This window comes from Electrophorus electricus, chromosome 5, assembly GCF_041902795.1.
Source record: "Electrophorus electricus isolate QZ-2024a chromosome 5, ASM4190279v1, whole genome shotgun sequence".
NCBI classification, from domain to species: Eukaryota; Metazoa; Chordata; class Actinopteri; order Gymnotiformes; family Gymnotidae; genus Electrophorus; species Electrophorus electricus.
In genome coordinates this window covers 23409170-23436142 of record NC_137501.1, presented here as the reverse complement: position 1 = coordinate 23436142, position 26973 = coordinate 23409170, and the positions used below count along the sequence as shown (strand labels likewise).

The 26973-nt window shown below is 38.0% G+C and overlaps 2 protein-coding genes across 3 annotated transcripts; both read left to right on the top strand.

Moving 5' to 3' along the window:
• Positions 1 to 21: 21 nt before the first annotated feature.
• On the top strand, positions 22 to 17944 carry n4bp2 (NEDD4 binding protein 2). 2 transcript variants are annotated; one of them, XM_027014217.3, is made up of 16 exons: positions 22 to 317; positions 1830 to 2709; positions 4289 to 4413; positions 5241 to 5329; positions 7343 to 7419; positions 9011 to 9163; positions 10004 to 12414; positions 13060 to 13145; positions 13431 to 13476; positions 13607 to 13809; positions 13927 to 14051; positions 14308 to 14431; positions 14747 to 14929; positions 16051 to 16219; positions 16379 to 16502; positions 16596 to 17944. In XM_027014217.3, the coding sequence occupies exons 1-16, from the start codon at positions 41 to 43 to the stop codon at positions 16639 to 16641; spliced, it is 5118 nt and encodes a 1705-aa protein (XP_026870018.3). In that variant the 5' UTR covers positions 22 to 40; the 3' UTR covers positions 16642 to 17944. The 2 variants fall into 2 exon arrangements, with proteins under 2 accessions (XP_026870018.3, XP_081570568.1); XM_081714442.1 differs by lacking the exons at positions 13927 to 14051; positions 14308 to 14431; positions 14747 to 14929; ... (1 more) ...; positions 16379 to 16502; positions 16596 to 17944 and having other exon boundaries at positions 13060 to 13164; positions 13607 to 13690.
• A 1550-nt stretch (positions 17945 to 19494) lies between these two features.
• Positions 19495 to 22751, top strand: rhoh (ras homolog family member H). Its single transcript, XM_027014220.3, has 2 exons — positions 19495 to 19721; positions 21150 to 22751. The coding sequence occupies exon 2, from the start codon at positions 21530 to 21532 to the stop codon at positions 22115 to 22117; it is 588 nt and encodes a 195-aa protein (XP_026870021.2). The 5' UTR covers positions 19495 to 19721; positions 21150 to 21529; the 3' UTR covers positions 22118 to 22751.
• The last annotated feature ends 4222 nt before the right edge of the window (positions 22752 to 26973 follow it).

Genomic DNA, 26973 nt, shown 5'->3' with positions numbered 1-26973 from the left:
AGTACCGTGGGCACCTCAGGGACGAACCGACGTCAGCAGCATGCCAAAGAGAAAGAAAAATGGACTTAGTCCAAACCGAGTGTCTGCACAGACGGGCGAATACCGGAGTGTTTCTGATGTTCGCGTTCAGACGGCTGACGGAGCCAGTTTAACACGGGTAGCCCCAAGGGACCAAGGTAACGCGGGATCCATGCTGCCCACATCCAACCAGTCGAGCTTTCAAGGCAAAGACGAAATCGTGAAACGCATGCAAGAGATGTTTTCGCACTTGGATCCTGTGGTTATCGATATTGTACTTTCTGAAGCCGATTTTAAAGGTAAGGTTGTTCATCTATGGTGCGTAAGGAATAGATAAACGGCTAAACTGGTTTGCCTTCAAAATGTCAGGACATTTCCTCTAGGCTAAGTTACTCCTAGCTAGCTAGCGTTAGCATAGCAGCCATATTTCTACTTTGTTGACGTTTTTCGAGTTAGCTAGCTAGTTACCTAAATAAATAATAGCCGTAAACGAGCAATAAAGTGCATTTCTGACTTCTTTTCTAGTTACATCTTGACAGCTTTAGGGTCCTATAGACAGAGATTATTATTGTAATGACTTCCAAAACCTTTTTTCTTTAAATATCTTTGCATTCTTAGTTTCAAAACATGTTAGCTATGCCTGCCCTGAACATTTTCTATAACGCTAGATGATTATCACCTTATTTTTGTTTAATAACAGTAATTCTTTGTTTAATAAATGTTTAATAATTGCCTCTGCCTCTGTTTATTAAATGTTTTAAATGCACTTTGTTTTAAATGTTTTACATGTACTAGCTAACTTCCTTTGTGCTGCTGTATTATTTGGCCTGCTATCACTCATGCTTGACAGGATTAAAATGTTACTTTGTTTCAGGGCTAGTTTTATAAAGGTAGATACTACATTAATATAACCTAGCTACTTGTTGGGAGTTCACAATTTCTTTTATTAGCACGTCCAACATGAAATCATATGGCTAAGAGATTTTTCTTGGCCATGTTGTTTATCTTTTTTAGGTTTAATCCTAATCCTAATAAAATCCTTTTTTATTATTAATCCTAAAAATAATTGTTTAAAAATACATTAGTTTGTTATTTCTCAGTTGTATCGTTGCATTTAAACTTTGAAAAGGCTAAAAGGCAGTGTTATTTACAAAACTTTAAAACCCACTGGTACCCCTTTCTAGAGTCTCTGTCTAACAACTTACTAGCTAGCTATTCCAGCTAGTTAGCTAACTTCAGGTTAGCTTTAAAATGGTTATTTTAAAACAGTATTAGCAAAAAAGGAATTACTAATTCAGTAGCAATAGACAACCTGATAATTATGAGTCTACAGTTTAATCAGCCAGTTGTAGCTCAAGGCTATGTTAGCTAGCTAGCAGAGAGGTGTCCAGCTGCAGCTCTGCAGACCAAGCCCCTGGGGAGGCAAAGCCTGTTTGGTCTATTTGGTGAAGTGTTTGCCAAGATAGAAAATTGCAGTTCATGAAAAATCATGTATGTAGCTATAAAAAAAGAATGAATAATTAACATTTTTACTAAAAGAAATGTATTTTTAAGTTCAGTTCAGTAAGCTTTTATTGGCATGACCATATACGATGATAGTATTGCCAAAATATTTTTCAAATATCAATTCATTTTACTTTGCTTGTTAGTTTGGTTATATCATGCATATGAGGACAATGCATTGCTTGGAGTTTTAAAAGTGACCCATGTTGCACATTTTGTTGTGATGATAGTTCTAAGATGTTTGGTAAATTTGCTTGCACATTCTCTCTCATGTGCCCCTCCTCACTGGAATAATGTTTCTCTCCTAGTGGAGAATGCAATGGATGCTCTTCTGGAGCTGTCTGATGCTGCTGAAGGCAAGCCCATGCCTCCTCCCCCACTCTCAGGCTTTGAGATGGCTGCTGCTCTCCTTGATCCACGCACCCCTAAGACAGAACCTGCCACAGTGGCATCAGAGAGTTCCTCAGCATCAGAAGTAGCATGTCTTACAGAAGAGTTTGACTCTCTTATTGATCTGGAACTGGAGAGTTTAAAATCACTACAAAGTCAGCCTAGTGACCACCCATCACCATCCTCTGTTCCTCTCTCTTCCTTGCATCTTCCTTCTCAGTCAGTCTGTCCCTCCTCTCTACCAGCTCAGAACATTCCCCCAGGTCATCCAACCATATCAGTATTTGAGCATTTAGACATGGGAAATCTAAATGGAGGCACTTCACCAAAAAAAGAACTTAGTTTTGTGGGTGTGTCTGTGCCTAATGAGAACGATGTGTCTGTCGACTATAGTCACTTGACAGAGGATTCCAGCTCAGATGGTCCAAGGCCTTCTGCCTTTAAGGCCTACCGTAGACCTGATCAGTTTATGAACCTGAAGGATATAACATCAACTGTCCCATATTCTGAGGGCCTGCACACCCCAGCCATGTTTTGGAACATTCAGGCTCCAGAGTTCCAGCCTTGTGCAGAAGGACCGACTTTCATCACTCCTATTATGCAAGCTTCTAATCGTTGGAGCACTTTCTCTGCTGCACAGTGGTTGGCCCCCAGGCCTTTCAGTCAAGCTCCTCTGAAGCCATCAGCCACTATTCCCAAGTCATGGACCCTCCCATCTCAGAGTCGACTCAGATTGGAAGGTCAGGTATTGGTGCTGCTCAGAGGTGCTCCAGGATCAGGCAAAACCACACTTGCCAGGTAAATATCAGTCAGAATTGGGTTTATGTTATATTGTGCTACAGTCATTTTTGTATGTACCAAATTAGTATATTGGAGAAAGTGGAACATTGCAGACCCAAAATTTCTCTAAACCTCAGTTCTGTTTATAAATTGGCTCAAATTGGCTTGTTTGTTATTCTTTTATCACTTAGGATGTATTTTGAATTCACACAAATTAATCTCTGTGTGAGTGTGTGAGGGCTGCACGATATGGACAAAAAAATGTGCAATAATATTTTGGATATCTCCATGTTGATGTGAAATGCAATAAAATTATGATTCAAATAGAGAAGTCCAGTGCATACCTGCTCAGCAGCACATTCAGGACCTGGAAAGGAATATGTTGATTTTATTATGGAATGAGTTTATTATGGAACTACTTTGCAGGCTTATTTAGCAATAGATAACATCTCATAAATCAAATAATTTAGCAAATAATTATCGAAATAATTTTAGTACAAATGTTCTGTACAATGTAAGGCTGTGTTCTTTGAACAAGCAAGAAGATTTAGTTTAATAAAATTAAAAATTGGCTACTTTTCTGGTATCAGTGCAAGTTTTACCATAAAAGACCCAGATTTATGTTTGATTCTCCAGTAGTTGTCTGATTTACGTTTACAGCATTTAGCTGATGCTTTCATCCAAAGCGACTTAGTTGCAACTGAATACAACTTGAACAATTGAGGGTTAAGGGCCTTGCCACTCTTATGTACCTGAGCAACTCGGTGGTGATCGAGTTGAACTGGTAACCTTTGGATTACAAGTTGATTATCTTAACCAGGGAGCTATTGAGCAATTCAAATTTTTTATCAAACAGACTGGTTCTGACACAAACATACTGCTATAATTAATCATAAGCTTTCAGCTGTTCAGTTTTGTTGCTCACAACAGCAGTTTAAATTCAGTAGGAATTGGGTAGACTACCTTTGTTAGAATTTTATTTTTATTTTATGCAACACTGTTAATATCTACAAAAATTTTCCACATTCATTTGATTTGAAACAAAAATATTGCAAAACTGATGTGTTGACGCACTTCTTCTGTACAAGCATTTTTTTCCTCTTTACCAGAATGTAAGTCACATACTAAAATTTCTTTGTTCCTTCTGCATACCCCATAAATGCAAAAGGAACAAAGCAGTTAGCATTGTTGCATAAATAATCATGAGGTGCAAAAGGGAATAGTTAAGAAAGAAGCCATTAAAAAATGTGATGCTGCAATGGTATGTTGCAGAAAGCAACAAGACAATAATTTGCGTAATGATGTTACTGATTTAAATGATCACAATATTTGATGAGATCAGCCCAAAGCTAGACCTCTCTGCTTCGCTATGGCTCAAGGCTAATTGTCATGTGTACAAAGTACGCAGAGTAAAAAGTTCTCTCTTCCAGTATGCAGGTAATGCAGTTTGAATGGAGCTGTTCTTCAGCAACTTTTAGCATGGTCCTTTACAATGTGTTTACAGTGAAAACTCGTATTGCAATAACAATAAAAATACCATGCAGCTATAATATGCATGTATAAACATGTAATGCTAAGTCTTTCTCGTGCTCTGTAGTGCAATGTTGGAACAAAACCCGAGCGGGGTTGTATTAAGTACAGATGAGTACTTCATCCAAAATGGGGTGTACCATTTCAATCCAGAATTGCTAGGAGAGGCTCATGCATGGAACCATCAAAGAGGTAAGCATTACAGGCTTTAAAAAGACACTCTGAAATACTAATTTAACACTGAGGACACCCTGAAATACTCATTTGACACTGGTTCGTTTTGTGACGATGGCTGTTGTAAAAAGTGCTATAGAAATACATTTTACTTTGACTTTTAATAAGCTCCCCATTATTTTTTCGAAAGAGCTGGAAAATTAAAGCTGGTGCTACATACTTAAATGTACATGTTATTAATCCAGACCAAAAAAAACACAGGACACCATTACTTTCAGCCATTGCAGTGGTACATTACAAATACTTTAAACTGACTTGATTTTGAAATTCAATTTTATAGTGAAACTTTGTTTGTTACATTGACACACTAAACTCCATATTAAATAATCACTGCAAGCATTAGTTTAACACAGTGTTTATGTGCATACATAAACATTGTAGGTGTTGTTTCGGCACTGGGCATTTGCTTGGACCTGGAAAACTGCTGTACTTTTTTGAGATCTGGTATACTATACACAGTTCTTTGGGTGTGAATCTCTGTACTTGGCACAAATTCAAAAATGTTGTGTTAAGAAAACCTAGCTAATAACTCTGGTGTGGTGTTGTTCATTGTGGGTTAAACAGCAACACGTCTTAGCAAGAAAGTAATTAATTCAGAGCCAACTCTCTTGGTATGCATAGCAAAGATAGTGTTATCATAAGGTGCTGACTACTTGAATGCCTTGTCTCCGCAAAGTGCTCAGTGATCTGTATGATCAAAATGTATAGACCTAGTTACAAGATGACTAATAATGAAATATTTTCTTAAATAATAACATGGATTTAAATTTTTTTTTTTTTTCCAGCAAGAGAAGCTTTTGAGACTGGTCTTACACCTATAATAATAGACAACACCAACTTGCAGTGCTGGGAGATGAAGCCCTATGTTGCCATGGTAAGCCCTATGTTGCTATTAAGTTCTATATAAGGATCCTTTTAAACTGCATGGTTTACACATCTCATTGCTTGCAATACCTTTTGCTCTACACTAAATGTGAGTAGTCATCACTTATTTTGTGCATTGTAAGGCATTATGAGTGGCTTATATCACACTATAAATGTGTTTTGCTGTTACAGCCATCAGTGAAACAACAGTTGTGATAGGCAAAAGCTCTAGGATTTAATTAGACACTTGGTGAGCCCATTCTGTCACAAGACATTCCATCATTTGAAGCAAAATTGTCCCTGGATGTGCTTTTGCCTCATGGACATGCAGCAATATCACTGTATATCACCACTAAATTTTAGGATATAAAGGCATTAAAATAGAATTTATGTATGAAACCAAGCATTTAATAGTAATTTAGTTGTATTCATTATTATTGTGGTGTGTGTATATATAGTTGAGGTAGAACGTTTACTTACACCTAGGCTAGTAATGTCAAGCATGTGGGATTGAGTTTAAATTTGAGTTTATATTTGCTAATTTTCTACATGCACACACACATGAAAGAGAAATATGTAACAGGATTTGGAGTTATAAACAAACTCTTTGAATATTAATATTAATAATACTGTAATTGCAGACATACCTAAACCTTTTGTTACCCCCCCCCCCCTTTAAAAAAAATTTTTTTTTTACCCCCAACAAGTCAATTGGGTATTTATTTACTTTGAGTTATTTTTCAAATATTCATTGGCCATTTTAGCTTTAATTTACTATATCAGATTTCTGATGGGTTAGAGGTTTAAATATACCAGATTTCCTAAGTGGAACTGATGTAATGAAGTTTCAATTTGGCTTCAACTTAGAAGCTTCTAATTGGCAAATTGCCTTTTTTTGGAGTTAATTGGGAGTGCATTTGTGCTTGTCTTTAAAGGCTTATTTATGGAGCCAGTGCTTTTTTGCCTTTGATACCAATAATTGTATGCAAATATAAATATTTTGGGACCACACAGACATTGCATTATTCAGAAAGGAGGCACACATTAATGTCCAACATTGAATTAACTTTAGTCTGAAAGGTTAAACTAATCCCCAATACAACAACACAAAGGAACTGGACGTACCATCAGGTACCGGAGTATCCCTTTACCTTTATGATATGTTTTTTACCTTTAAGAGAGTCCTTAATCAACATGGTCTGAAAAACTATCCCATACAGAAGGCAAACCTACCCCAAGACCGGAATAAAAAGCAAGCATATTCTGCTTTCATTATGTTGTATTTAAACCATAAAATACTTTTGATTCTGCTGAAGTATTCAATTGGCCATCAAAAAAGCCCTTACCCGAATCCCATAAAGTTTGCGGATGTAATTGAAAACATGTCTGAACAAGGAAGCCAGTGACCTGGTTACGCCCTGACTGAGGCCAGTTCTGCCAGGTGGAATAAGCAAATTATTGTGAGAAACTTGTGGAATGCTATTTTAGACCCATTGAAAATCTCATGCAGTAAATCATGCAGTAAATCTGACTCTTATTTTGACACTACCTGTTATGGAAATAATGTACATATCTTAGTTGACTTACCACATGAAATATATGGCAACAAAATGTGTGGGGAGTTAAAATATCTTTAGACTAGATGAATGTAAAGTTTTGGCCTCAACAGTAAACATATATACTTGCTAATTGTCTACACACACACACACACACACACACACACACACACACACGAAGTGTGTAAGAGGATTTGGATCTATAAACCAACTCTTTAGAAATATTGGTCCACAGAGCCATAGCATGAAACACATATGAAGGACAGACCTATACTAGCGCTATAACTGTAGTTTAACCCAAACTGTCACCTGTCAATTTATTATTGTTCACCCCACTTACAGTATCAATATAGTACTTAGTAGTATATTATGTCCCTTCAGCGAGACATTTTGTTACTTAATTCTCAATCACACACTCAAAAACAAATCTAATACACTTGACTGTTCGCCACCTGTGTTTTTCTCAGGCACTGAAGCACACGTATAGAGTGTTGTTCCGTGAGCCAGACACCTGGTGGAAAACCAAACCCAAAGAATTGGAGAAGTATGGCAAATGCAAACACACAAATATAATCTATAATCCTGTCTATAATCTTGTCTTTGATCCAGTTAGGCCTGCCCAAATTGTGAATCATAAATATTAAACTTGATCAGTATTTATGACTTAATAACACAACTTTTTAAAAATTAATTTATACAGTGCTTTTTACAACAGATGTCACAAAGCAGCTTTGCAAATGTCCAAGTCCAAGCCCCCAGAGAGCAAGCCAAGGGTGACAGTGGCAAGGGAAAAACTCCATAGAACATGAAGAAGAACCCTTGAGCGGAACCAAGACTCAAAGGGGGGATCCTCCTCTTGCCAAATGTCCTGTAGTGTAGGGTGGATGCTGATTCTTTGGTGTGAAACGTGACGTTGATATCATGGCTGAAAGACCATCAGCCACTGAAAGCCAAGCCGAAAGGAATAGTCAGTGGTAGAAGTTATAAGCATGGCAGTTAAATGAAGAACTATGTGAAGAACTAAGTAAGAAGGAATTAAATTGCTTAATATTGTCATATTTTAAAAAATAACCCCAGGTTATTTTAATCCTGTCTGAATTGCCATGTCAGTAAATATTCTGTAATATCCTGTGGAAAATTAGTTTTTGTTCTTCATATGGAATAGCTCAAGGAATCTTTTATTTTCCAAAGACGTTCTCAGAGGAGCAACACTTCTCGTAGGGTTAGATGAATTCTACTACATGTAGGCTATGTATCCTGCTCATGTTAAGACAGAAGTTATTGGTACTGTTTTATTAAATCTAAATATTTTACATAGATGATGTGTCTAGGTTTATAGCTAAGTCAGTGAGGAATTTAGACCAAAACTAAGCCTCCTGGTTCATATTAGCCAAAGATATATAATGTGTAATTTAATGAAGCAATAATGTTTTGTGTTTGTGGCCATCAAACGGTACGTATTACCAGTGGTTTTGTTTGGGTTTTTTTTTGATGGCAATGCTTAAATTAATTTATCCTGTGTGAATTGGCCATAAATATTACACATTCCGTTGTAAAATTACATTACCCAATTTCCCCATGTAAAACTAATCTTGGCTGAATAGGGCTTATGTAACTAGTAGGGGGTGCAGAATAGTATGTGCCCTATTTCTTGAACACAACATTAATATCAAAATAACCCAATGCATATCTTCCTATGCAGTTGTCTGTAATCTACATATACTTCCATTTACATTAAGTAAATGATATACCATGCTTTTATAATTTTTGTTGCTTTGTATGCAAAACAGGACTAGGCCTTTTTGTTATATGTACTCTGTACTATAAACTGTATATATAATGTAGTGATATTTAGAATTTTGAAATGACAATGAAATTAATTATTTCTGGACATGGTTGCACTGTTGGTTAATTATTTTGATTTAAAACTTTAGCAAAGATAGCTCTGTATCTGTGATCAAAATGTCACTTTTGGCTATTTTCAAACTATTGAACAAGTTGTAAAAAGACCAAAAATATACTATGAATTAAGAATAACCACTAGTAAGTGCCCTATAAATTGCAACTTAAAAATGCCATAATGATGGATGTTTAGGACTTCCAATCTATTTATGGCAATTTCCTTTCTTTTGAAGGCGTACTAAACATGGAGTAACAAAAGAGAAGATTAGAAGAATGCTAGAGCACCAAGACCGATATGTGTCTGTCAAGAATATCATGTCTTCACAGCCCAAAGTAACAGCTATCTTTGGTGTTGATGTGGATGTGTCTCAAACAGACCCAGCACAGTGAGTGCATCTTCATTTACAGTACATGAGACTTGCACAACCTAGTAAAACACATATATATGATGCAGTCCATAATAATAAAACAGTATTACAAAATGTATTGCAAAATTCTAGCATATTGGATGTGAAATTAAATAATGACTATGGGATGAAACTGCAAAGACAGCATTAATTCCACGGCATTTACATTATATTAACTAAACTAGTTAATACTGAACAGTGCCATTACATCATTAGTTAATGCACAAGAGGGATAACAGAAGGTCATAAATTAATTTTAGCTATGATGGTTGTATAAGGACTGATGCTGTAAATGGATCACAGCTATTAGGCAGTCTTTGAGTGCTAAACATGACAGGTTTATTTACAATAAAGTTAATTTATACAATGAATTATGATCTCCTAAAATTGTAGACTATGTATTAAAAAAGGCTGTATTTCCAAAATTATTGGAATCCAATATCTGTTAAAACACAATTCTAGCAACACCAAGGTTTGATCTACAAGGAGTAGTACTGTCATACTGATATAAGTACAATATGTTCCTCTGGATAAGAGTGTCTCCCAGATGCTGAAAATGTAAATGCACCCTTATCAATGTAAATCAATGTAATTTATCAATGTAAATTATCACCCTTATCAATGTAAATACTTTCGAAATAGAAAGCTTACATTCTACACCTCATAGTCTTTGCTTAATTTCAGACCCAGTGGGCTAGAGAATTTTCCATGTACCTAGGATCCAATCTGCATTGCATGTGTACCCATGTGTATTTCGCTATATATCAGTCTTCTCTATTTAATGATTAATTCTTTTCTTTTTCTTTTTTTTTTTCACAGGAAAAATTTAATGGTTGGCCTATGCTGTCCTGACCTAGTGGGTGACCCTGGATTTGTTAAACCTGGTGGCCACCTCTCATCCTCCCTACCTGATGTTTCTTCAGTTGCTGGGAAATGTAGTCCCAGCTCAGCAAATATATGTGCAGAGACTGAGTTACACAGGTCCAAAGAATTCATAGAATCCTGCCAGATGAATTCTACTGAACAAGTTGGAATGCCACAGCCTGAGCTGTTAGATGGAGCGAACCTGGACTGGGAGATAGATGCGTGTGTTTCACAATCTCAGATTTGGGAACTAAATAAAGACATAAATGAAGACCCTGGCATGTTGGAAGAGAGGGTCCTTGACCAGCCTGTGGTCTTCTCAACATCCATTGGCCAGCGAGTTAGGAGAGAGAGAGACCGTAACAGATTTGCAGATAAAGTTGTCATCAGTCAGCAGCCTCTGAACTTTGAACTTAACGACTGCTCTGAAAAGCAAGTCAAACCAGGTAATGATGCTAAGGAAGACTGCATTGTTGGTAGTGTTGAAACAGTTGGAATGAAACCGGAACTACTAAATTTTGTTGGAGACTGGCCGTGTGCAAGCCTGAAACAGCGCGCACAACGTGATTGGAAGTCAGTGTCTCAGACATTGAAAACCCAAATTCAATCCCAGGAAAAATCTAACTTTGCAGATGATATCAGTAAACATCATGATGGGTTGTTGGGGCATTCTGATTGTAACAGAACTAATAAAACAGAGTGTCAGAAGAATCAAGATCTTCTTCAAGGAGATGACAACCACCTCAGCCAAGAAACAACTCGGGACTCTCCAACCTTCAGTGAGAAAAAGAAGTACCCAGGGATAGAGGCCCACTGTGTACTCCCTGATTGTGTTCTTGACTGGAAATCTGGAAAATCCACTGATTGTGAAAAAGACTCCACTCATTCTCAAAGCCCAACCAAAGAGCTTGAAACAGGCCAGGGTGGGTATTCAAACAAAGACGCACAAAAAGCCAATATGGTTGTAGAGTCACAAGCAAATGCTGGGAAAGGGGTGGGCAACAGGGTTTCAGAGGAGACATATAAGCCATGCCTTACTGCTGACACAACACTAAGCTCGGGAGGTTTAATGGATCATAATGCTGAGGCCAGCCAGGAGAGATGGAGAGGACCCGGTCGCAGGCCTGGGAAGTCCTGCCGACTGGCGCTTACGTTCACTAACCAAAGCCCAACCTCTGTCTGCATATCTGCAGACACTCCAGTCACTTTGCCAAAGTTATCCATCACGATGCCTCCACTGGAGTCACATTCAACAGCGCAGACATGTTCATCACAGACAGACGCTCAGGACTTTTCTCTGCTATGGAGAATCAACCACCAGAAGTATTCTGAGCCAGAAGGCTCTACCAGGGGCGTAGTGGTTTTAGAGGGAAACCCTTTTCGTTTTGTGCCGGAAACTTTTAAAGGGATCAACCCTGGCCAACAGGAGGTCCCATACCGTATGTGTCATGAGAAAGGGTCACAGGTGGAGGAAAGTGACCTGAGAGAATTACCCTTCAAACAGCACAGTCTGGAGATACTGAGCCACTATTTTAAACATGTCCCCATGGAGACATTGGAGGATCTGTACGAAAAATGTTACCAGGACATGGAGTGGACCACTAACTTGCTACTGGATTCAGGTGAGCAGTTTTATAAAGATGATGAGGAAGATGGTTTGGACCCTCTGGTTGACAAGGAAGTTTACTTGGCTGAGTTCACTAAGGATTGTCAGGTAACAGGGCAGTTGCGTGAGTCCTTGGCAGCCTCAGCAATTAGCAGTGAGTGGTCAGGCGGACAGATTGCAGAGCTAGCCATAAGAACAGACTACCGTTCAAGTGTTGGCCCTGGTGCTGGAGAATATGAGGACAGCAAGCAGAATGATCTAGGCCGAGCATCAGAAGACATTGACAAATGTTTAGAGCATCAACTTAAAGGACCAATGCAAGAGGGTACTGTTGAGGCACTTAAGTGCATGTCCAAAGCTTCTGTAACACATCCATATCAGTCTGTGGTGGAATCCAGAAAACAACAGGATACGTTGTTGTCTGATTCTGCAGAGGCAAAAACGGCTCCACCAGATGAAGTGACATCAGTGTTACAAAGACAGATTTTTAATCAGTATCTGGAGTGTGGTGAAGAGGTGGAAGGAGAAGAGAAAAAAGAGGAAGAAAAAGAGATGAAAGAAGAAACACATGCCGTAATGGGGTCACTTCTGGCCAAGCTTGAAGAGATGGAACAAAGGCAGGAGGAAGACAGAAAAAAAAAAGAAAAAGAGAGCAGTTGGAGAAGTGGATCTATGGACATTAAAATATTGGAGTTAAAGCTACCCACAGAACTTGCTCTGCAGCTCACTGAGCTTTTTGGATCTGTGGGGATCTCTCCAGGTAATTGTCCCATAACTTACATTTTTGTAAGTTGTCCATACTTTAAATCATTGGTGTACAAAACTAGTATGTCTAGATGGAAGTCAAATTTGGTAGGGCAAAGAGGTCACCAGCCTTTTAAATTGCAGTATATTTGGCATCTTATGTACTGCAGTTCTGCAAAACTGCAGCAAACTATATTTAAAAAACACGTGACATATATTTGAACACATAGTAAAAGTGAACACAGTGCAATCTGTAAGCATTTGGACATAGAAATAACTTTAGTTATTGGATTTGTTACCGAGTCTGGAATGTCATGAGTTGAGGATCTAAATGTCCAGTGACTTTTGGTTCCCTAAAATGGGAGAACCGTGTATAAAAAGGTCGTCTTCGTGGTTCCCCTGAGATGGGTGTACACACACATAATAATTGTATCTTTGTAGTCAGTTTCATTTCAAACCTAATGTGCTTAAAGAATAAAGCCAAAAAAGACATTATCAATTATTTATAGACAGCACTGTTTATCCCAGTAATGAATACTGTCCATGTGAAAATCTGAATGGACAGGAGAGAGGGAAGACGATAAAGAGAAATTATCAAAGTGAAAAATGCCTTCAGTTAAAACGAAGGCATATTTTTGAATGCTTCAATCTGTGCCTACAGGTGAGTTTTCACCAGAAGATTGCTCAGTGCTAATGGACCTTAACTTTGCCAAACTGCTGCACCAGAAATGGAAGGAAACCATCCAGGTTAATTATACATCTGCCTGTTAGTTTACTTTAGACCATGCTGATTTACATGTGCTTGGCAAATCAAAAAGTTAAGAGATTATAAAAAGATATGGTCATGGAAAAAGCATCAACATTCAAACATGCACTTTATAGTAGAGTATTTGGTCAGATATGTAAATGTTTCATGAGCGAAAGAGGAGAACAGCAAGCTATTATAGTCTTTGCCTTTTAAATGTATTCAGTAAAGAAACATGATTGTATCACGTGTTTTGTTTTTTTTTTGTTTGTTTTTGTTATTTTAAGAACAAACATAGACAAGCAGCTCTTTCATATCATCTATTGCAAGAGAGTAAGTTTATACATTCACACAAGCCTTCATTTCTGGATCTGTCTGCATATACATTTTCATTTAGGAAAAATGGTAAAGAACATTCTCTTCCTCAGTTTCCCTCATTATATATGTATCTGTGGACACCCAGGTTCTGTCTCCTGGGGTGAACCACAACCAACTACAGTTGGCCAGAGGGACTCGGCTGCTCATTTCCTGATTGGTGCAGAGGGATATTTGTCAGGTGTCCAAGAAGGCTTTCCATTTATGGACCACTGGAATGTGTCCCACCCACGAGTATCTCTCAGGGACATCATGATTGAGGAGCAAGTGATGCAGGACAGCTTGCAGAAGGTAGCAACAATCAATTAAAATGCATATACTTTTTCTCCAACATATAAAAATGTATAAGGTTATAAAACTTATAAGCTGTTCGGAACTGTAATAGTGTGTGTTTGTGTGCTTGTGTAGTCCAGGTTATATCAGCATGATTTGGACAAGAAAGATGGAGCAACAAAATTAAAGGAGAACCAACTTTTTACTCTCTTCCCCACCATTGATCGGCACTTCCTCAGAGATATCTTCACAAATAACAAGTAAAAGATGAAGAGAAATGTTTTTTCTGTGAAAAAAAATCCCTTATCTGGTTGTTTAGTAGCTGTTTTGCAGTGAAAATATTAATGCATGTATAATAATGCCATGTAATATCAGTAATTTTCAGATAATGTCACATAACAGGAATATAACTTTGCCTTGTAACATATTAAAATGTTTCTAAAAGGTAGCTTTTAAAAAATCAGGATGTTATGTGTTATGTTTGACTGTATTTGTGACATTGGACTGTTTATATAGTTACTCGCTGGAACAAACGGAGCAGTTTTTGCATGCGCTGTTGGATGATGGCCCGGTCAGAAACATAGTAGCTCCCAAAATCAGCCCTGATCATGAGGCACATAGAGTACCTTATAAAGAGAAGGTAAAGACAAGAGAAATGACACACACACCCCTGGTCCATTTTCACTGCTGCAAAGTTCTTCAGTTCAACATGTGGGAAAAATAGCATATACCATTTGGTCCTTGTCTTATTCTAATATACATTTTTAGCTATAATTATCTCAGTGTATTTAATAAAGGACTTGGAAGTTATCTGATGACTCGATCTGGGCAAAAAATACACTAAATGGTGTGATGCTTCAGGCCTTGGATTGGAGAACCGAGTGTTTTCTGGGTATTACTCCTGTCAAAATGAACCCTATTCCTTCCATATTCTGCATTCTACATGGTTTCCCAGAAGTGGAAACAGAAGGAAGGGGAGCCAGAAGTGGCACTGTTCCAGGACACGGAGGATCCGGAGTACGAGGATTTCCGCACAGAAGCCATGCTCCAGAGGCAGCGCCAACAGGAGTGTTTCAGCAAGGCTGCTGAAGCCTACAGACAGGGGTGCAAGGATGTGGCCAGCTTCTACGCTCAGCAGGTCTGACATACACACACATTCACACTACTGTACTACATACATATACTGATACACACATTACTATACAGGTCATGGCCAGCTTCTATGCTCAGCAGGTCTGACACACACACACACACACATTACTGTACTGAATACCCATACTGACACGTTACTATACTGTTCACACTTACTGACATACATATTACTATACACACATCAGTATATTGCACATGGCCAGCTTTTGTGCTCAGCAGGTCTAACACACACACACACACACACACACACACACACACACACACACACACACACACACACACACTTTACTACACAAATTACTATATTGTGCACACATAGTGACGTTACTATATTATAAACACACACTGATATACACATTATTATAGTATGTACATACTACATGTATTCATATGCTACATTCACGCAGCAAGTAGAAATGGCCAAAATCTGATTTTCTGACCAGGTCTGATTTTTTTGCATGTCATTCCTATAGTTATGAATAGCTGTCCGTGGACAACTGTGATAAAAATAGAGCACGCCTTCAAATGTTGCCTGGCCACTGAAATCCTCTCTCACTGTTGACATCTATCTTTGTTCTTGGCAGCACAAAAGTATGATGAATGTTCAGTTGGATTGCTGTAAAACTCACATGAATTCCGATCTGGCTGTTCATATAGCCATGTATCGGAGTTATATTGGATTTCAGTACCACGTATGGCCCAGGTGGCACAAATCCGAACTGAAAATGAAAATCACACTGACATCCAAGTGACAAATCTGTGTCGCATATGGATGAAAAGATTTAATATGAGCTACATTTACATGTTGTGTGAAAGTTGCTATACTAACACACACATTAGTATACTATACACATGTATACTGAGACACACTATTCTGTACACACATTACAGTATGTAGGCAGCTTCTACACTCAGCAGGTCTAACACACAGAGACACACATTACTATACTGCATGTGGCCAGCTTCTATCCTCAACAAGCTTAATACACACACCCACATACTGACAAACATTACTGTACAGAACATGGCCAGCTTAGCAGGTCTAATGCACACACATTACTGGATAGCTTCATGTATGAGACGTTTTGTATGTGTGTGTGTTTGCAGGGTCGCTTACATGGGCAGAAGATGAAGGAAGCAAATCATCGTGCCGCCGTGCAAATATTTGAGCGTGTGAACGCTACTCTTCTGCCACAGAATGTTCTGGATCTCCACGGACTGCATGTGGATGAAGCGCTGCAGCACTTGCAGCTGGTCCTTGCTGACAAGACCTCAGGTAAGTGAAACACACACACTCTTAAAATTGGGAAGTATATGTGTGATATTGTATTTACAGTGTTTGCAGCCAAGTGTATATTACTCAAGACGCAGTGGAGTTTGACTATGTTTTGATTGTTTTAGCGAGATGTATAACAGACTTCCTGTATCCTGTTAGATTGGCAGCAGGGTTTATGCCGCCCACAGCTGTCAGTCATCACAGGAAGAGGCAATCGCAGCCAGGGGGGTGTGGCCCGCATCAGACCTGCCGTTCTCGACTACCTCAAGAGCAAGCACTACAGGTACACACGTACCCCAATGCTTTTGTTTTAGTCTGACTGAAATAAGTCTGATTTAAATTACTTCTCTTCCAACCCTTTCCCCCTCTCTCTTAGATACTCTGAGCCCAAACCTGGCCTGATGCTTGTTACTTTGCACTGAACCAATAGTCAGCTGCTGCTGTGAAACAACGGGTCATTGTCTCCCTGCACAAATGTTACACAATGTCCTCTCATCCTTTTCCACATTACCTATTTTTCATAGTATTGTCTTCCTTCAGTCTCATTTTCTCTCTTTCCCCATACTTGTCTGTCTAATTGTCTGTCTCCCTCTTTCTGCCCAAGTACAAACATCTTTGAGTATTCATAATCACCACTAAGGGTTCATGCACCTGCCAGCACAACTGCGTATGTATCATATCTGTAAATGTAACTTTTCTATATGTTGATAAAATATGTTTACCAAATATATATTTAAAGTAGTTTATTAATGAAGGTGATAACTAATGAAAATGTTATGTATTGGGGTACTTGCATGGTTTAATTTAAAATGCAAAAGGATTTAACTTATTTTTTCTTGTATCTTCATTTAGAAATGCAAATAAGTTGCATTTGTGGAATACATATGAGGCTGATTTTATCAGTGTATTAATACCAGTGAATATTAATGAAGTTATGCCAAAGAAAAATTAATGAGTACAGTATGTACTAACATGTATAAATAACACACTCACTAATTGAGCACTCAACAGTGGAACACCATGTTGCCTAATGCCAGTTAAATACTTGTGGACCAGAACTTGAAAATCAAGTTATATTAAGAGTATCAGATATTTCTGGTTTTATTTTATGCTTATTTAAGTACCCTCAGCAGCATTTGGGAAAACACCTGGCTTCTTAAAAACTAACAGCATCTATCATGTACTCTTTGATCTTTAAAGCAGTAGTATTCAGTGTCAGATTTGCACTCTCACTCTCACTCTCTCTCTCTCTCTCACTCACTCTCTCTCTCGCACTCTCTCTCTCTCTCTCTCTCTCACTCACTCTCTCTCTCGCGCTCTCTCTCTCTCACTCACTCACTCACACCAGATGAAATATCTTAGTAGCTTACTATGGTGCCAGAAAACCACCCTTCCTGTACTGGTTATAATTGTAAGAGGCTGCACAGGGAAAAAAAAGGTGTGTTTTTAATGCTTAATCAGTGTCTGGCCTAATATGACGGTTTTAAATCCTCTACATTATTATGTTCTGATTTTAGTCTAAATTAAATTTTATACATATTTAAGCCTTCAGTGCTAACCTTTTAAAATTGACCTCGCAATGCTGCTATGTTGAACAACATTGTTACTCTGTAACTGTGAGAAAGTGTACTTTGATTTGTATATTTTGAATGTATAAATGTTTTTTGTAATGTGTTTTATTTTTATCAACAAATATTAAGAATAAACTTTTTAAGAAAAGGTATGCAATATTGTTTGTTCTAAGCATCAACTCTATTCATAAAGTCAGTGGTTCAGGAAAATGCCAAGATCAAGGTTATGGACTGGTTTCCCTGATCACACCAAATAATTGTGATAATTTCAATGGTCATTTTTCTGGCACTGTGATTTTGTCCAGGATCAGGCTTAATGCATGTTTGGGGAAATGGGTCATATACCTAAAACAAAGTATGCTTTTTTTCTTTGTTTTTTTTTATCCTGTCATCTACAATACTCTGCAGAAAACGTTGGTGGGGGAAAATATTATTCAGCAACTTTGTGTCTGACATTCCATTTTAAGATGCAAAGGTCAAGTTTCTCCATGAGGTAAAAAGAACTCGTGGAATCAAACAGCTGTAATCCCTCATTTGACCATTAGGGGGAGACAGAAGTGCATTTCTGCAGCTAAGATTTTTCGAAATATGGGACGGATGTCACAACCTCCCACAACCATCCTGAGCCTTCAGCTTTCCCTTCAGTCTGTTTCGGTGTTGATAGGATGTTTGTTATATGTATTAAAAGTATAGTTCATCCTAATTAAAAGAGTCTTTTTGGATGCATTTTTAATTATCCATGAGTATTTAAAATATTTGGTTATTACATCTTTATTCTAAAAGTGCAAGTTACATATATTAATATATGTAGGATCTATGTTTCTGTCATGTCAAGCGTTTAGAACATATTTTATCCAGACATTGTAGTTTGGTGAGAATGAGAAGACTAAAAAACTTAGCTTGTAACTTTCAGGATGGTTGTTTTGAGGTTAGCCATTCTTTTTACTCTTGAAGGTGTACTGACTACTAATTTAGTGATCAAAGACCATGTGACTTAAAGCTGCTGTAATTGATTTTAATTCTTGCTAACTTCAAACCAATCCAAAGAAGGAATCCATGCTCTCCCTTCACTCCTATGCCCTTCATCCAAACCTTTCTCCAAAGCTCCTCCCTTCAAAGACATGCACATTAAACTCTTCGAGCTTTCACGATTTTGCACCAGCATCACATTTCTACTTTCTAATGGAACAATGTAAAGCATGTAGAAAGTAGAAATGTGTTCTACTTTCTACATGCTTTACATTGTTCCATTATTACTACAATGCTGGCAGGGAGTGGCTTGGTATACCTCATACAGTTTATTCTTCTGGAAATCCATCTGAATGCTCTCTCAGATCCCAGCCACTGTATATGGAGACTGCACTTTGAGCCATTGGTGTACAGAAGGTATGAGGATTCTTGCACAGCTGCCAAATGTTCTCCAAGCGCCCTTGCCTTGGATTACAGCACCCAGTGCTTATGTTCCCTGTCCCAGACACAAAATAATGCAAACTATGAACTCAGTGGGTTTTTTTTTTCTAGTAAGTGATCTAATCAGGTAATAATTAAATTAGGATTTTGGTACAGTTCACAAGAGCATGCATCATGAGCATGTACACAAATGAAAGCTTGCAGATAAAATACGTCATGCACTGCACACTCTCAGCGGATGAAGGGAGGTATCTTGCGATTTTATGAAGACCAAAGTGGGGGAAAACTGCTTGTTTCACTTCCCTTAGCTGAGATCGAGACATCTGTTCGGCAAGCTCTGTTTGAGATCTTAAAAATAATCACCACGTACCAAAATGGAAATTTTATGAACTACTCTTCTCTGAGTACATGTAGAGAAATTAAGTTTAGATTTTTGTTAGACCTAAGAAAACAAAGGAACATAACAGGCGTGAACTTCTGCCTCATATCTGAAAGGGAGAAAACGGAAAAGGTGAAAATTGGTGAGTGACTTTTAGTTGGTAACTTTTAGTTTTCTTTTGTTACTTTCTTATAAGAAATGTTAAGTGAGAGCATTTTCTGTTCTTTTCATTTACTTTCCCCTTTTGTTGTTGCTGATGAAGGCTCTATAGAGGCCTGTTATGAATGTGACCAAAACATTTATCAAATATCTGACAAATATGTATAAATGTTTTTAATTTTTATGAATATTAAGAATACACAAAAACATTTTGTGAGGTACAATTGATTCCAAAGTTTTACTAGATTTTCACAAATATATTTTTCCTGTGCTTACACAAAATACGTTTTATTAAAGACAAATTTTTAGGAATAGAGTTTTACTGATTAACTTTTTAACAAATTTTCAACACACATTAAAAAAAAAAAGTTACTTTTAGTTTATAAATATAAATGGAACTTAAATTAAAAAGGTGAACGCCGGATAGCATCCGTTAGCAATGTATTATCACATACCCGAACACACACAGTAAACTATTAAAATAAGATCTCAGTAAAAAGACACATCCTGCTGTCTGTCTGTCTGTCACTACCTAATTTACTAATGAAAAATGACTTTGCATTCTTGCAAATATTTAAATAATCATTTAGTACTTCTACAAATGCATATGACACTGGTAATACACTTTGAAAAACATAAATACGGTACATTCTGGTTAAATTATTTAAAATGGGTTCAGATTCACGAAGGTACGTTGATAACCAATAAGCATCTAGAGCTGAATTAATATCTTTTAACACATGAAAATGTGTATATATATATATATATATATATATATATATATATATATAAACTACAGTTATAGTTATATATGGATGTAATGGATATGATGAAAGATAATATATATTAACTGTAGTTAACATACATTCAAATTACGATTAGGACAATTATACCAGACATATCTCTTTTGAGTTGTCGTATGCATTGAAGTCCAGAAGTGCAAGCCTCTGGGATTTTTTTGATGAAAAAGTCAAAGAAACCTTTAACTCAACCATGATTCTGCACCATTTGAAAGCTTTTATGGCCCCAAATTCATAAATGTTCTGCTGTATGTGTATGGTTCTAGAGTTGTACGTTTACTACTGTCTGTGTATAATCCTAGTCTTATGTTTTCTGCTGTCTGTGTATATTCCTAGAGTCGTATGTTTTCTGCTGTTTGTGTATGGTCCTAGAGTCGTATGATTATTGCTGTCTGTGTATAACCTTAGAGTCGTATGTCTACTGCTGTCTGTGTATGGTGCTAGAGTTGTATGTTTACTGCTGTCTGTGTATGGTCCTAAAGTCATGCTCTGCCTGCCATGCCTCTTTATATTGTATTTATATCAAACATTTATATCTGTCTGTCTGCCTCTCTTTCTCTCTCTCTAAATAAGCATCTATTTAATTATTTATTTAATTGTCATTAATGCAGAGCAGAAGAGCAGTAAGACGCTGTTGTGGATGCTGGTCTACAAGAAGGGGATCCACGAAAGCAACCCACTGCATCACCACAAGACTCTCTTATTGGCCTTTACTGTTCTTGTGAAACCCCTCAACATTTGCCTGATCATTTCAGTTCCTCAAATCTGACCCACACACCCATACCCTACTGACCAGACTATATACTTTAAATATCACCCTGGGAAATAACATCTTTTGACTGATAAAAAGGCATTGACAGCCATATTGATTCTGAGTTAAGGTAGTATTTTTTGCGTAGCATAATTCTGATACACGCAACAATGACCTGTATGCTTCCCCACCTCCCCTGAGGATCTTTGACGTGGACTGCAAGCTTTCCAGGAGCCTGCAATGAACGGGTTGCCCGAAACATCCGTGAAGTGTGTGCTCGTCGGTGACTGCGCCGTAGGCAAGACAGCGCTCCTGGTGCGCTTCACCTCCGAGACGTTCCCAGACAGTTATCGGCCTACCGTGTATGAAAACACGGGCGTGGATGTGTTCATGGACGGCGTCCAGATCAGCTTGGGCTTGTGGGACACAGCGGGTAACGACACATTCCGTCAGATCCGCCCCATGTCCTACCAGCAGGCTGATGTGGTGCTGCTGTGCTACTCGGTTGCCAACCCATCCACGCTGTCCAGTATCCGGCACAAGTGGATCAACGAGGTGCGCGAGTACCTGCCACATGTGCCCGTGCTGGTGGTGGCTACGCAGACGGATCACCGAGAGATGGGGCCGTACCGCGCCAACTGCTCGGGGGCAGCTGAGGGCAAGCGTGTGGCCCAAGAAATCCGTGCTAAGGGCTACCTGGAGTGCTCGGCACTTAGCAACCGCGGCGTGCAGCAGGTGTTTGAGTGCGCTGTACGCGCGGCCATCCACCAGGCACGCAAGCGCAAACGACGACGCTTCTTTGACCTCAATCCGTGCCAGGTCTCCTGAGGGATGCCACACCCTGGGTAGAGGTGGGGGGGAGGGCCTTTGACATACACCTCATCCAGAAACTGCTGACCGTTAACATCTCATGCCAAAGCCTCAGTGAAGACATTTTGTTGATATATAAACAATACTATTTATTTCATCTGATACCGTAACAGTAGTTCAGTAGGCCAGTAGTGGGATTAAGGACTCTAGAAACCTGTTTTATGTTGGTCTCGTATTTGTTTTTTTGTTCTTAGAGATTGCGTCTTATGTTTATGCTAAGTGTTTCAATTAAAAAGTATAGTTTTATTTATGCTCCATTCAAAACAACTTTAAAAGGCTTTGAAGGAGAAATACATAACTTTGAAACTTTTGTTATACTTTTTGTGCAGTGCATGTAGATAATTCAGCACACAAATATCATCCTAAAAGCAGCCAGAGGTTGTGAAGTCTACTTTTGTGGTATCTCTCATACAGATTTGAGATTTTACACAAAATATAGGTTTTTTAATTCTCCACCGTATTAGTGACATCTAAACTTAGTTTTTAAATGTATCCAAAATTAAAAAGTACTAAAAATTAATAAGTGTTTTAAAAGTATTAAAATTAATGATAAATAAAATAACAAATAAAAAAGAGCACAACAAAAGTCTAATATTTGTTTCTTTTGTGTTCCTCTCACATGAGCATGTCGTAAAGCTTATAAAGACTGTTACAGGTCCTTCCTGCGAACACTAGTATTGTGTACTCTATCTGGAAAGGCTACAAAAAGACTTTAGTATTGAGAATATTTATAAGTGTACTGACATATGCTGCCTGGGCTGAACTAGTCACCTCACCGTGAAGCATTAGAGCTCCAAGATCTGCCAAAATGGATCTCGCATTTGCAGTTTTGAAGAATTTGCTGAATAAAAGCGAAAGCCATTAAACTATATAATATTGAAGGCTTCTTTGTATCTTCAAGGCATATACATATTTTAGCCTCTACAGATTTATTTATCCTATTTCTAGTTGTCAGTTGTGCCACACAGTTCTTGTCCCTTGCTTGTAGTCAAAATCAAAGTCAGGTTTATTATATAGCGCTGTTTACAGCGGCCGTTGTCACAATGCAGCTTTACGCATGTCCTAGTCCAAGCCACCAGTGGTCTTGTGGTCGTAGTGCATCAAATGCTGCTGTCCCTCAAATTCGCCTTCCACTGAATTAATGCCATCTGTGCTACGGCTATTATCTTAGGTTAGCATCGTGCGACATCAAATATAAGCACGAACGTTTCTGATTCTGTCATACGTTTTCGCAGACTGCTTGTACAGTTATCTGCAGCCAGCTGTACACTTTGAAAAGTGTTGGGTACAAAGTGGTGGCTGCGCCTAATTTAAGCATATGGTTAGGATGTCATTTTTAGCGAGAGACGAAAGGAGTGGCGTGTACTCTGGTGAAATCTATTCCTCATTTATGGAGTTACGCAATATCAATACTAAAATGGAATGAAGTGGAGGTATTACAATGAAGAGACATGGGTGCTTTTGAAATGAAAAATGCCACTGCATGCACTGTTAGAATTTCCCTTGTTACTGCTTTTTTTCATTTACATAGACATTCTTCAGTTTCTGTCTGGCTTTAAAAGCTTCAGTAATACACCATCAATGAAAAAAACAAGTGCTGCATTTGCCATTCAAATACATTCTTGGTTTTTGTCCATGTGTTATTAATAACAGCAATTGGAAACATCACAATAACTCGCTTCTGGAACAAATGTTCACGCATCAAATCCAGGAGTTTCCAGGGGTTTTATGTGTGTGTGTGTGTGTGTGCATTTGTTTCAGACACGCATTCTAAACTGATAACCTTCATTTGATAATAATACAAAATATAGAAGTATGCGGAGGTGTGATGAATAAATTGAAAAAGAAAACATTTCTCTTTTTTCCTTTGCCCTTTCAGATGTTGAAAAACAATCTCCATCCAACAAAATACTAACAGTATTGGATGCATATGCATTTTATGTAATTGCATCAGATACTCATGATTATTTCTGCGGTCGCAGTAAACTGGTGTTAGTTATGAAGTGGGTGTTAGTTATTAACTGTGTTGTGCACACATTTTCATTGTGGCATGGAAGATATTGTGTTTTCTTTAAATAACACACACATTACTCAACAGTACAGCCACTCTCTGTGTTACAAGGTGGTGCAAGTTGGGAGCTGTGGTGAAAATGGTTAAAAATGTGAAGAAAGTTTTATTGTGTTTTTAACCTCAATAACTCACAGATGATTGGTTTATGATGTGCAACCATTTTTTATTTTTAAATAAGGGCACACAATCAGGAAGGATTAAAAATCATATGTATATGTCTGAGCACGTGTGCATGTGTGAGCATTTGTTTGTGTGCAAAAGACTTTGTATACATATTTGAAGCCTCTCATTGGACAAATATGTGTACTTGATCATCTAGGCTGTTTCTCTGATTGCTCATGATTGTATGTGTACGTGCTAACATATACCATGATAACCGACTGCATTAAGGTTTAAACAACTGTAACTGTTTGCATGGTAAATATATGATTGGTAATATACTCAAGAGGAAAGCAAGCAAGCAAGCACACTGTGTATATATATATATATATATATATATATATATATATATATATATATAACAAATGCACAAACAGACAAATAAACCCTAAAACCATGACTAAATTTTACTTGAAAATGTAACATTCTAGAGCTAGGTGTATGAATGATCTTACTTAATATCTTACTTGACATACACAGTGTAAGATATTATAACAAAGTTAAGCTACATTACATGTGAACCTAATATATGATGTGGTTTATGGAGATGGCAGTTTAAAGTAGGCATGTGCTTTTGGGGAACAGAAGAGGACCCAAACCCCAAAACCACTTCCCATCAGGAGCTCTGAGCTCTCTCACAACCCTCTCAACCTCTATACATGCTACACACACAGCTTGATGCTGTGTGCTTCACACATAATGGTAGCACTCAGAAAAAAAGCAACAAAAATGTCCCCACCATATTTCAGCATCTAACTGAAGAGATGTTTGGATATTTACACTTTGACTTATCTTTAGAGAAAATCACTGCAAGGAAAAATTATGATTATAAGAGCACAGCTCATTGTGTGTTAATGCATATTGTTTAAAAACCTCATTAATGTGCAAGGTTCACTGGACTAAATTAAAAAACAGTGCAGCAGGTCTGATGGAAATGAAAACCCAACGTTAACCCAATGTTTTGTCCTTTAGTTTGTAGCTTCCTTCTTTTCTTTTTATCATTATAATCTTTCATTTACCATTATATAACTGTTCCATGAAAATGAACACATTACCCCATTTTAAATAAGCAATTTTTGTTGTTTAATTTATATAGAAAATGAGATTTGCGGTTTTGAAGGAAAGTATTGTATAGTGTTGTATTGCGTTATAATAGAAATTGTACATTGTATAGCATTATAGCATTGCGTTATGCTTTGAATCTAGGTTTCAGCACTGACTTGTTTCTGTCAGTACAATGGATTAATGGTATTTTTGGACTCTAAGGATACTTTTCTGAGTAGACAGCTAAGCAGTTTTGTAAGTTGATTGCATCTGCTAAATACTGTAAATGAAAATGTAACAAAAGGTGTTATATGAGTTGTGACCTTTTAATGAATAGGTTGCTATCTTTTGTGTTTACAAATAACATTACACATTGCCGATAGTATCACAGTTCTTTATGATATTGCTATTCCTTATACCTCAGCCACAAACCTTAAATTGTAGTCATGCTCAATACTGTGAAATGACATTGCTGTCAAGCTCGACAAATGTTTATCCCATGAACACCCTTATATCATCTACATGTCTTCTGTTGCAGGAGTGCCTGGCTGTAGTGATCTGTATGTAAATGTTTCAGGCAGGACTGAGTTTCTTCTCTTCCGCCTCTGTGGTCATAGATTTCTCCCACCCCACCCCCCACTCCCACCAATGAACCTTAGGAATGGCCATTTTCACACACTGAGCCCTCAAATCACACAGGAAGAAAATGTGCATGAACATTTACAGCTGTGATGTATTGTAGTGATAGCTATGATATGTAACAAGTAAAATCTGACCCACACAAGTGAACTTATGTGTGTGTGTGAGTGTGTGTGAGATGGTTGGGACTTTCTCTTCTATTATGATGGGACCTGATCATTGCACTCCAGCAGAGGTCAGCTCCTAGTTTGCCATGGTCTCAGAAACATACAGATACGCAGTGCACCGCAACCCTCTCTAACCACCCCCCTGCGCTCTCTCTGTCTCCAACAGGAAACACCTGCAGTGAGCTCTTGCCGCACTAGTGCTCTGTCACATATGTACAATGTACGAATACACGCGAACAATCACGTGCAAAAAAGACAAAAGGTTTGCACAATTGTCTAATTGTGAATTATATGTTATCCGTTAAGAGTTTTCAGCTTTCCACACAGTTGCCTCCAAAGCTGTGGGTGAATAGTGGTAGTGGTAGTTCAGTGGTTAAGGTACTTGACTAATAATCAGAAGGCTGCCACTTCAAGCTCCACTGCTGCCAAGGTGCCACTGTTGGGCCCCTAAGCAAGACCCTTAACCCACAATTGCTCAAGTTGTATTCAGACATAATTGTAAGTTGCTTTGAATAAATGTCAATGAATAGCATGCAGATATACTGCACTCAAGGTGTCATTGTGCTATGAGCACCTGGAAACTGTGTACAAATGAGGTTTTAAAATATGTGTGATTATGCACAATGTGTGTCTAACTTCCAGTTCTTAATTTTCATCTGCATTTTTACATACACATTATGGTCTATAAGCATTATACTGGTCAGCATGTTTACAAGCAGCAGGTCATATAATTA

Coding starts and splice junctions, on each gene's coding strand:
- n4bp2 (XM_027014217.3), top strand. CDS start 41: ATGCCAAAGAGAAAGAAAAATGGACTTAGTCCAAACCGAGTGTCTGCA. Junction 9,164..10,003: donor TCTCAAACAGACCCAGCACA/GTGAGTGCATCT, acceptor TTTTTTTCACAG/GAAAAATTTAATGGTTGGCC. Junction 13,810..13,926: donor TGCAGGACAGCTTGCAGAAG/GTAGCAACAATC, acceptor GTGCTTGTGTAG/TCCAGGTTATATCAGCATGA.
- rhoh (XM_027014220.3), top strand. CDS start 21,530: ATGAACGGGTTGCCCGAAACATCCGTGAAGTGTGTGCTCGTCGGTGAC.